This window comes from Polypterus senegalus, unplaced genomic scaffold (assembly GCF_016835505.1).
Source record: "Polypterus senegalus isolate Bchr_013 unplaced genomic scaffold, ASM1683550v1 scaffold_5095, whole genome shotgun sequence".
In the NCBI taxonomy this organism is placed as follows: domain Eukaryota; kingdom Metazoa; phylum Chordata; class Cladistia; order Polypteriformes; family Polypteridae; genus Polypterus; species Polypterus senegalus.
This window is the reverse complement of record NW_024380060.1, coordinates 1,008-13,038: the sequence shown is the minus strand read 5'-3', so window position 1 is coordinate 13,038 and position 12,031 is coordinate 1,008. Positions and strand designations below refer to the sequence as shown.

General features: G+C 35.5%; 1 protein-coding gene across 1 annotated transcript in view; it reads left to right on the top strand.

The window, feature by feature from the left end:
- The window catches only part of LOC120520094 (probable cyclin-dependent serine/threonine-protein kinase DDB_G0292550), a gene marked incomplete at its 3' end in the record, with an annotated part of 35,947 nt that extends 24,179 nt beyond the window's left edge, over positions 1-11,768 (top strand). Inside the window, exons 19-26 of the mRNA XM_039742720.1 lie at positions 2,180-2,233; positions 2,679-2,732; positions 5,190-5,243; positions 5,689-5,742; positions 8,203-8,256; positions 8,702-8,755; positions 11,216-11,269; positions 11,715-11,768. Of these exons, the coding sequence (XP_039598654.1) occupies positions 2,180-2,233; positions 2,679-2,732; positions 5,190-5,243; positions 5,689-5,742; positions 8,203-8,256; positions 8,702-8,755; positions 11,216-11,269; positions 11,715-11,768 (432 nt within the window). The remainder of the gene's footprint in view (positions 1-2,179; positions 2,234-2,678; positions 2,733-5,189; positions 5,244-5,688; positions 5,743-8,202; positions 8,257-8,701; positions 8,756-11,215; positions 11,270-11,714) is intronic.
- Positions 11,769-12,031: the final 263 nt, after the last annotated feature.

Below are 12,031 nucleotides of genomic sequence, written 5' to 3'. Positions count from 1 at the left end.
TCTAAGATATTTCCAGTTTTTATGGTTAATATGCGACTTTCAAAAATGTAGTGATGCAAGAATTAGGTGAAAAACATAAAAGCCTGTTCTCGATTTTTTATTTTATTTTATTGCTTTTATTAAAATCAAATAACATTCCATACGAATAAGTCAAGTGTTAGAAAAATAGGTTTTGAAGAAATCAACCCCCACCCCTGAGAAAGTGAGGTAGGCCAACAGAATAAAACTTTAAGCTAGTAAAAATAAGTAAATAGATAAATTAATAAATAAATAAAGATACATGGAGTAAAGGAGGGGAGAGAACCTGCTTCCTCAATTTAAATGCTTATTCTAAAATGTTACTGATCAGATCCTGTAAGGTTTTGAAAATGTTTTGTACAGATCCTCTAAGTGCTAGTTTGATTTCTTCCAATTTCACATATTATATAACCCCAGTTGCCCACAGAATAGGAGAGTTAGGATTCTTCCAGTTGAGCAGGATAAGTCTACGTGCCAATAGTGTAGTAAAGGCAATTACAGTTTGTTATTCTTTCTCCACTTTAAGCCCATCTGTGAGCCCACCAAACACAGCTCTTACTGGATTAGATGGGATTGTGACACCAAGGCTGTTTGAAAGGCATTTGAAGATTTTGGTCCAGAATGATGTTAATTTGGTGTACACCTAAAACATTTGGCCCAGTGAGGCTGGATCTCGATTGTAGCGTTCGCAGGTTGGATTTTGCCCTGGAAACATTTCGGACAATTTTAAACGAGACAGATGTGCTCGATTTATAATTTTGAGTTAAATAATTCTATGCTTTGCGCATATGGAGCTCAAGTGAATTATGTGCATTGCTAACTTCCATTCCTTTTCTGAGATGTTGAGTGAGAGATCCTTTTCCCACTGTCCTCTTTGATCTTTGAAAACGAGGGACTGTAAAATGGTTTTATAAATTACGGAAATTCTGTCTGAGTCCTCAAGACTGATCGATATTTTTTCTGGCATAGAGATAGGTGGGAGGTGAGAAAAATTGGGCAGGTTCTGTTTAACAAAGTTTCTAACTTGAAGGCAGCGAACGAAATGTGATTCTGGAAAGTTAAATTTGCAGTGTAATTGTTTCTAGGATGCAAAGACGTCGTCTATGTACAGATCTCTAAGTGATTAAATCCCAGATGTTTTCCAGACATTAAAAGTGCATATGTTTGCCAGGGTGGAAAAAGGTGGTTCTCGTGCAGAGGAGCCACCGACAAAAGCTTCTCTATCTTAAAATACTTCCTGCATTGGTTCCATAATCTGAATCAGTGAAGTACAATTGGGTTGTTAGTATATTGGCGATAACTTGTATTTAGTGCGGTACAAAGCAAGGAATATAAAGAAATTCTGCAGGATTTTATTTGTATTGTGGACCATGTCTGTGTATGTTCATCTATTTGTGTCCATCTCCGGGTTTTATAGCTTGTCTATCTGCTGCCCAGTAATAAAATTGAAAGTTAGGTAGAGCCATGCCACCTTCCGCCATAGGTCTTTGTAGGGTCGCCCAATTTGGATACGTGGATGTTTGGAATTCCAAATAAATGAGGTTGTGGTTGAATCTGATATCACTGCTAACGGTATCTTGCCTTACTGCTTACAATATGACATGACATGCATGTTTCTTCCATGTGTTACTTCAAATACAGTCATTATTGCATGCAGCGCAGATGTATACATCAATTGACAAATCACGTATTATATCCACGAATGATGCTAATGAAGTGAAGGAGGCCTAGTCTATAGCAATGAGCTTTTTTGTTTTACTGTGGCTGCATCTCTTACATCAAAAGTACTTCAGCAACATCCACAACTGCTTCAGATCAGTAACAGTGTATTTCTTCGTTTTTTCCAGTGCCAGCATTTCAAGATTATTAAATTGTATCTTCTTGGTAGTTGAAATGTTTGCCATCTTTCATTTTCTGAATCATTTAATTACTTTTGTGTTACAATGGAGTTTATCTTGTTTGGATTAAGTACAAAGTTGGAACTAAGAGCTGGTGATGTTACACACCGATTCTAACGCGCATTCGCGAGTGTCACTAGTTTCAAGAAAGCCAGTAAGAGCCTCACATGCTCTTGTCACAACCGTAAGGCCCTTCCTACGTAGAGAGGCATTCAAGACACTAACCCTGATCTGTAATATTGGCCGTGTTTTTCTTTTAACAGAAATTCAGACTTCTACAACGACAAGTGCTTCAACAACATCCACCACTATGTCAAGTGAGTGACAATGAAGTGTCATATTTTTTGAAAGTCACTACTTCAAGAGTAATAAATTTGTTGTTATTCCATCTACATGTATTTTAATGCTTTATTTTCCTGGACCTACATTTTCTCTTTAGTATTCTATTAATTTATATCTTTTGTTGGAAGATATACAGGAATGCTTATTCCTGCATTAGAAATTTCCTTAAGTAACATTCAAAAAGATTCATCACTTTGCAGAAAACATACCAGTTAATTCTCACACTGTATTCCTCAAATTCCCTTATTGCTTACAGTATGTAGGCATAGGCATATTTGTTTTATTGCCTGCGTCAAAGAGAAACTGTGTCGTAGCAGAGCAAATGTGTCCGTCAATTGACAAATTACTTATTATAAACAGTAATACTGCTATTACAGTAATGAAGGAATAGTCTGCTGTAATGTGATTTTTTTGTTTTAGCAGCGACTGCATCTCCTACATTAACAATTTCTACAACAACCACAGCATTGCCAAGTAAGTGACAGTGTTTTTCTTTTTTTAAGTGTTAGCATTTCAAAATTATTATATTGTGCCTTATTACTTGTTAAAGTATTTTCAACCTTACAATTTTTGAAGCAACTATTCCAGATTAATTTTGCCTTAATATAAAATGCACTTTGGTATGATTATCTTCATAGCTAGAACTAACTTTGATTTACTGGATTGAAGTAACTTTCCTCTAAGATTAAATTTACATCAATTTTAAAATGAAGTGACCATTCCTGTGTTTTCTGCTAATCACTTTGACATTCTAAGATATTTCCAGTTTTTATGGTTAATATGCGACTTTCAAAAATGTAGTGATGCAAGAATTAGGTGAAAAACATAAAAGCCTGTTCTCGATTTTTTATTTTATTTTATTGCTTTTATTAAAATCAAATAACATTCCATACGAATAAGTCAAGTGTTAGAAAAATAGGTTTTGAAGAAATCAACCCCCACCCCTGAGAAAGTGAGGTAGGCCAACAGAATAAAACTTTAAGCTAGTAAAAATAAGTAAATAGATAAATTAATAAATAAATAAAGATACATGGAGTAAAGGAGGGGAGAGAACCTGCTTCCTCAATTTAAATGCTTATTCTAAAATGTTACTGATCAGATCCTGTAAGGTTTTGAAAATGTTTTGTACAGATCCTCTAAGTGCTAGTTTGATTTCTTCCAATTTCACATATTATATAACCCCAGTTGCCCACAACTTAGAATAGGAGAGTTAGGATTCTTCCAGTTGAGCAGGATAAGTCTACGTGCCAATAGTGTAGTAAAGGCAATTACAGTTTGTTATTCTTTCTCCACTTTAAGCCCATCTGTGAGCCCACCAAACACAGCTCTTACTGGATTAGATGGGATTGTGACACCAAGGCTGTTTGAAAGGCATTTGAAGATTTTGGTCCAGAATGATGTTAATTTGGTGTACACCTAAAACATTTGGCCCAGTGAGGCTGGATCTCGATTGTAGCGTTCGCAGGTTGGATTTTGCCCTGGAAACATTTCGGACAATTTTAAACGAGACAGATGTGCTCGATTTATAATTTTGAGTTAAATAATTCTATGCTTTGCGCATATGGAGCTCAAGTGAATTATGTGCATTGCTAACTTCCATTCCTTTTCTGAGATGTTGAGTGAGAGATCCTTTTCCCACTGTCCTCTTTGATCTTTGAAAACGAGGGACTGTAAAATGGTTTTATAAATTACGGAAATTCTGTCTGAGTCCTCAAGACTGATCGATATTTTTCTGGCATAGAGATAGGTGGGAGGTGAGAAAAATTGGGCAGGTTCTGTTTAACAAAGTTTCTAACTTGAAGGCAGCGAACGAAATGTGATTCTGGAAAGTTAAATTTGCAGTGTAATTGTTTCTAGGATGCAAAGACGTCGTCTATGTACAGATCTCTAAGTGATTAAATCCCAGATGTTTTCCAGACATTAAAAAGTGCATATGTTTGCCAGGGTGGAAAAAGGTGGTTCTCGTGCAGAGGAGCCACCGACAAAAGCTTCTCTATCTTAAAATACTTCCTGCATTGGTTCCATAATCTGAATCAGTGAAGTACAATTGGGTTGTTAGTATATTGGCGATAACTTGTATTTAGTGCGGTACAAAGCAAGGAATATAAAGAAATTCTGCAGGATTTTATTTGTATTGTGGACCATGTCTGTGTATGTTCATCTATTTGTGTCCATCTCCGGGTTTTATAGCTTGTCTATCTGCTGCCCAGTAATAAAATTGAAAGTTAGGTAGAGCCATGCCACCTTCCGCCATAGGTCTTTGTAGGGTCGCCCAATTTGGATACGTGGATGTTTGGAATTCCAAATAAATGAGGTTGTGGTTGAATCTGATATCACTGCTAACGGTATCTTGCCTTACTGCTTACAATATGACATGACATGCATGTTTCTTCCATGTGTTACTTCAAATACAGTCATTATTGCATGCAGCGCAGATGTATACATCAATTGACAAATCACGTATTATATCCACGAATGATGCTAATGAAGTGAAGGAGGCCTAGTCTATAGCAATGAGCTTTTTTGTTTTACTGTGGCTGCATCTCTTACATCAAAAAGTACTTCAGCAACATCCACAACTGCTTCAGATCAGTAACAGTGTATTTCTTCGTTTTTTCCAGTGCCAGCATTTCAAGATTATTAAATTGTATCTTCTTGGTAGTTGAAATGTTTGCCATCTTTCATTTTCTGAATCATTTAATTACTTTTGTGTTACAATGGAGTTTATCTTGTTTGGATTAAGTACAAAGTTGGAACTAAGAGCTGGTGATGTTACGCACCGATTCTAACGCGCATTCGAGTGTCACTAGTTTCAAGAAAGCCAGTAGGAGCTTCACATGCTCTTGTCACACCCGTAAGGCCCTTCCTACGTAGAGGCATTCAAGACACTAACCCTGATCTGTAATATTGGCCGTGTTTTTCTTTTAACAGAAATTCAGACTTCTACAACGACAAGTGCTTCAACAACATCCACCACTATGTCAAGTGAGTGACAATGAAGTGTCATATTTTTTGAAAGTCACTACTTCAAGAGTAATAAATTTGTTGTTATTCCATCTACATGTATTTTAATGCTTTATTTTCCTGGACCTACATTTTCTCTTTAGTATTCTATTAATTTATATCTTTTGTTGGAAGATATACAGGAATGCTTATTCCTGCATTAGAAATTTCCTTAAGTAACATTCAAAAAGATTCATCACTTTGCAGAAAACATACCAGTTAATTCTCACACTGTATTCCTCAAATTCCCTTATTGCTTACAGTATGTAGGCATAGGCATATTTGTTTTATTGCCTGCGTCAAAGAGAAACTGTGTCGTAGCAGAGCAAATGTGTCCGTCAATTGACAAATTACTTATTATAAACAGTAATACTGCTATTACAGTAATGAAGGAATAGTCTGCTGTAATGTGATTTTTTTGTTTTAGCAGCGACTGCATCTCCTACATTAACAATTTCTACAACAACCACAGCATTGCCAAGTAAGTGACAGTGTTTTTCTTTTTTTTAAGTGTTAGCATTTCAAAATTATTATATTGTGCCTTATTACTTGTTAAAGTATTTTCAACCTTACAATTTTTGAAGCAACTATTCCAGATTAATTTTGCCTTAATATAAAATGCACTTTGGTATGATTATCTTCATAGCTAGAACTAACTTTGATTTACTGGATTGAAGTAACTTTCCTCTAAGATTAAATTTACATCAATTTTAAAATGAAGTGACCATTCCTGTGTTTTCTGCTAATCACTTTGACATTCTAAGATATTTCCAGTTTTTATGGTTAATATGCGACTTTCAAAAATGTAGTGATGCAAGAATTAGGTGAAAAACATAAAAGCCTGTTCTCGATTTTTTATTTTATTTTATTGCTTTTATTAAAATCAAATAACATTCCATACGAATAAGTCAAGTGTTAGAAAAATAGGTTTTGAAGAAATCAACCCCCACCCCTGAGAAAGTGAGGTAGGCCAACAGAATAAAACTTTAAGCTAGTAAAAATAAGTAAATAGATAAATTAATAAATAAATAAAGATACATGGAGTAAAGGAGGGGAGAGAACCTGCTTCCTCAATTTAAATGCTTATTCTAAAATGTTACTGATCAGATCCTGTAAGGTTTTGAAAATGTTTTGTACAGATCCTCTAAGTGCTAGTTTGATTTCTTCCAATTTCACATATTATATAACCCCAGTTGCCCACAACTTAGAATAGGAGAGTTAGGATTCTTCCAGTTGAGCAGGATAAGTCTACGTGCCAATAGTGTAGTAAAGGCAATTACAGTTTGTTATTCTTTCTCCACTTTAAGCCCATCTGTGAGCCCACCAAACACAGCTCTTACTGGATTAGATGGGATTGTGACACCAAGGCTGTTTGAAAGGCATTTGAAGATTTTGGTCCAGAATGATGTTAATTTGGTGTACACCTAAAACATTTGGCCCAGTGAGGCTGGATCTCGATTGTAGCGTTCGCAGGTTGGATTTTGCCCTGGAAACATTTCGGACAATTTTAAACGAGACAGATGTGCTCGATTTATAATTTTGAGTTAAATAATTCTATGCTTTGCGCATATGGAGCTCAAGTGAATTATGTGCATTGCTAACTTCCATTCCTTTTCTGAGATGTTGAGTGAGAGATCCTTTTCCCACTGTCCTCTTTGATCTTTGAAAACGAGGGACTGTAAAATGGTTTTATAAATTACGGAAATTCTGTCTGAGTCCTCAAGACTGATCGATATTTTTTCTGGCATAGAGATAGGTGGGAGGTGAGAAAAATTGGGCAGGTTCTGTTTAACAAAGTTTCTAACTTGAAGGCAGCGAACGAAATGTGATTCTGGAAAGTTAAATTTGCAGTGTAATTGTTTCTAGGATGCAAAGACGTCGTCTATGTACAGATCTCTAAGTGATTAAATCCCAGATGTTTTCCAGACATTAAAAAGTGCATATGTTTGCCAGGGTGGAAAAAGGTGGTTCTCGTGCAGAGGAGCCACCGACAAAAGCTTCTCTATCTTAAAATACTTCCTGCATTGGTTCCATAATCTGAATCAGTGAAGTACAATTGGGTTGTTAGTATATTGGCGATAACTTGTATTTAGTGCGGTACAAAGCAAGGAATATAAAGAAATTCTGCAGGATTTTATTTGTATTGTGGACCATGTCTGTGTATGTTCATCTATTTGTGTCCATCTCCGGGTTTTATAGCTTGTCTATCTGCTGCCCAGTAATAAAATTGAAAGTTAGGTAGAGCCATGCCACCTTCCGCCATAGGTCTTTGTAGGGTCGCCCAATTTGGATACGTGGATGTTTGGAATTCCAAATAAATGAGGTTGTGGTTGAATCTGATATCACTGCTAACGGTATCTTGCCTTACTGCTTACAATATGACATGACATGCATGTTTCTTCCATGTGTTACTTCAAATACAGTCATTATTGCATGCAGCGCAGATGTATACATCAATTGACAAATCACGTATTATATCCACGAATGATGCTAATGAAGTGAAGGAGGCCTAGTCTATAGCAATGAGCTTTTTTGTTTTACTGTGGCTGCATCTCTTACATCAAAAAGTACTTCAGCAACATCCACAACTGCTTCAGATCAGTAACAGTGTATTTCTTCGTTTTTTCCAGTGCCAGCATTTCAAGATTATTAAATTGTATCTTCTTGGTAGTTGAAATGTTTGCCATCTTTCATTTTCTGAATCATTTAATTACTTTTGTGTTACAATGGAGTTTATCTTGTTTGGATTAAGTACAAAGTTGGAACTAAGAGCTGGTGATGTTACACACCGATTCTAACGCGCATTCGAGTGTCACTAGTTTCAAGAAAGCCAGTAAGAGCCTCACATGCTCTTGTCACAACCGTAAGGCCCTTCCTACGTAGAGAGCATTCAAGACACTAACCCTGATCTGTAATATTGGCCGTGTTTTTCTTTTAACAGAAATTCAGACTTCTACAACGACAAGTGCTTCAACAACATCCACCACTATGTCAAGTGAGTGACAATGAAGTGTCATATTTTTTGAAAGTCACTACTTCAAGAGTAATAAATTTGTTGTTATTCCATCTACATGTATTTTAATGCTTTATTTTCCTGGACCTACATTTTCTCTTTAGTATTCTATTAATTTATATCTTTTGTTGGAAGATATACAGGAATGCTTATTCCTGCATTAGAAATTTCCTTAAGTAACATTCAAAAAGATTCATCACTTTGCAGAAAACATACCAGTTAATTCTCACACTGTATTCCTCAAATTCCCTTATTGCTTACAGTATGTAGGCATAGGCATATTTGTTTTATTGCCTGCGTCAAAGAGAAACTGTGTCGTAGCAGAGCAAATGTGTCCGTCAATTGACAAATTACTTATTATAAACAGTAATACTGCTATTACAGTAATGAAGGAATAGTCTGCTGTAATGTGATTTTTTTGTTTTAGCAGCGACTGCATCTCCTACATTAACAATTTCTACAACAACCACAGCATTGCCAAGTAAGTGACAGTGTTTTTCTTTTTTTAAGTGTTAGCATTTCAAAATTATTATATTGTGCCTTATTACTTGTTAAAGTATTTTCAACCTTACAATTTTTGAAGCAACTATTCCAGATTAATTTTGCCTTAATATAAAATGCACTTTGGTATGATTATCTTCATAGCTAGAACTAACTTTGATTTACTGGATTGAAGTAACTTTCCTCTAAGATTAAATTTACATCAATTTTAAAATGAAGTGACCATTCCTGTGTTTTCTGCTAATCACTTTGACATTCTAAGATATTTCCAGTTTTATGGTTAATATGCGACTTTCAAAAATGTAGTGATGCAAGAATTAGGTGAAAAACATAAAAGCCTGTTCTCGATTTTTTATTTTATTTTATTGCTTTTATTAAAATCAAATAACATTCCATACGAATAAGTCAAGTGTTAGAAAAATAGGTTTTGAAGAAATCAACCCCCACCCCTGAGAAAGTGAGGTAGGCCAACAGAATAAAACTTTAAGCTAGTAAAAATAAGTAAATAGATAAATTAATAAATAAATAAAGATACATGGAGTAAAGGAGGGGAGAGAACCTGCTTCCTCAATTTAAATGCTTATTCTAAAATGTTACTGATCAGATCCTGTAAGGTTTTGAAAATGTTTTGTACAGATCCTCTAAGTGCTAGTTTGATTTCTTCCAATTTCACATATTATATAACCCCAGTTGCCCACAACTTAGAATAGGAGAGTTAGGATTCTTCCAGTTGAGCAGGATAAGTCTACGTGCCAATAGTGTAGTAAAGGCAATTACAGTTTGTTATTCTTTCTCCACTTTAAGCCCATCTGTGAGCCCACCAAACACAGCTCTTACTGGATTAGATGGGATTGTGACACCAAGGCTGTTTGAAAGGCATTTGAAGATTTTGGTCCAGAATGATGTTAATTTGGTGTACACCTAAAACATTTGGCCCAGTGAGGCTGGATCTCGATTGTAGCGTTCGCAGGTTGGATTTTGCCCTGGAAACATTTCGGACAATTTTAAACGAGACAGATGTGCTCGATTTATAATTTTGAGTTAAATAATTCTATGCTTTGCGCATATGGAGCTCAAGTGAATTATGTGCATTGCTAACTTCCATTCCTTTTCTGAGATGTTGAGTGAGAGATCCTTTTCCCACTGTCCTCTTTGATCTTTGAAAACGAGGGACTGTAAAATGGTTTTATAAATTACGGAAATTCTGTCTGAGTCCTCAAGACTGATCGATATTTTTTCTGGCATAGAGATAGGTGGGAGGTGAGAAAAATTGGGCAGGTTCTGTTTAACAAAGTTTCTAACTTGAAGGCAGCGAACGAAATGTGATTCTGGAAAGTTAAATTTGCAGTGTAATTGTTTCTAGGATGCAAAGACGTCGTCTATGTACAGATCTCTAAGTGATTAAATCCCAGATGTTTTCCAGACATTAAAAAGTGCATATGTTTGCCAGGGTGGAAAAAGGTGGTTCTCGTGCAGAGGAGCCACCGACAAAAGCTTCTCTATCTTAAAATACTTCCTGCATTGGTTCCATAATCTGAATCAGTGAAGTACAATTGGGTTGTTAGTATATTGGCGATAACTTGTATTTAGTGCGGTACAAAGCAAGGAATATAAAGAAATTCTGCAGGATTTTATTTGTATTGTGGACCATGTCTGTGTATGTTCATCTATTTGTGTCCATCTCCGGGTTTTTATAGCTTGTCTATCTGCTGCCCAGTAATAAAATTGAAAGTTAGGTAGAGCCATGCCACCTTCCGCCATAGGTCTTTGTAGGGTCGCCCAATTTGGATACGTGGATGTTTGGAATTCCAAATAAATGAGGTTGTGGTTGAATCTGATATCACTGCTAACGGTATCTTGCCTTACTGCTTACAATATGACATGACATGCATGTTTCTTCCATGTGTTACTTCAAATACAGTCATTATTGCATGCAGCGCAGATGTATACATCAATTGACAAATCACGTATTATATCCACGAATGATGCTAATGAAGTGAAGGAGGCCTAGTCTATAGCAATGAGCTTTTTTGTTTTACTGTGGCTGCATCTCTTACATCAAAAAGTACTTCAGCAACATCCACAACTGCTTCAGATCAGTAACAGTGTATTTCTTCGTTTTTTCCAGTGCCAGCATTTCAAGATTATTAAATTGTATCTTCTTGGTAGTTGAAATGTTTGCCATCTTTCATTTTCTGAATCATTTAATTACTTTTGTGTTACAATGGAGTTTATCTTGTTTGGATTAAGTACAAAGTTGGAACTAAGAGCTGGTGATGTTACACACCGATTCTAACGCGCATTCTGAGTGTCACTAGTTTCAAGAAAGCCAGTAAGAGCCTCACATGCTCTTGTCACAACCGTAAGGCCCTTCCTACGTAGAGAGGCATTCAAGACACTAACCCTGATCTGTAATATTGGCCGTGTTTTCTTTTAACAGAAATTCAGACTTCTACAACGACAAGTGCTTCAACAACATCCACCACTATGTCAAGTGAGTGACAATGAAGTGTCATATTTTTTGAAAGTCACTACTTCAAGAGTAATAAATTTGTTGTTATTCCATCTACATGTATTTTAATGCTTTATTTTCCTGGACCTACATTTTCTCTTTAGTATTCTATTAATTTATATCTTTTGTTGGAAGATATACAGGAATGCTTATTCCTGCATTAGAAATTTCCTTAAGTAACATTCAAAAAGATTCATCACTTTGCAGAAAACATACCAGTTAATTCTCACACTGTATTCCTCAAATTCCCTTATTGCTTACAGTATGTAGGCATAGGCATATTTGTTTTATTGCCTGCGTCAAAGAGAAACTGTGTCGTAGCAGAGCAAATGTGTCCGTCAATTGACAAATTACTTATTATAAACAGTAATACTGCTATTACAGTAATGAAGGAATAGTCTGCTGTAATGTGATTTTTTTGTTTTAGCAGCGACTGCATCTCCTACATTAACAATTTCTACAACAACCACAGCATTGCCAAGTAAGTGACAGTGTTTTTCTTTTTTTTTTAAGTGTTAGCATTTCAAAATTATTATATTGTGCCTTATTACTTGTTAAAGTATTTTCAACCTTACAATTTTTGAAGCAACTATTCCAGATTAATTTTGCCTTAATATAAAATGCACTTTGGTATGATTATCTTCATAGCTAGAACTAACTTTGGATTTACTGGATTGAAGTAACTTTCCTCTAAGATTAAATTTACATCAATTTTAAAATGAAGTGACCATTCCTGTGTTTTCT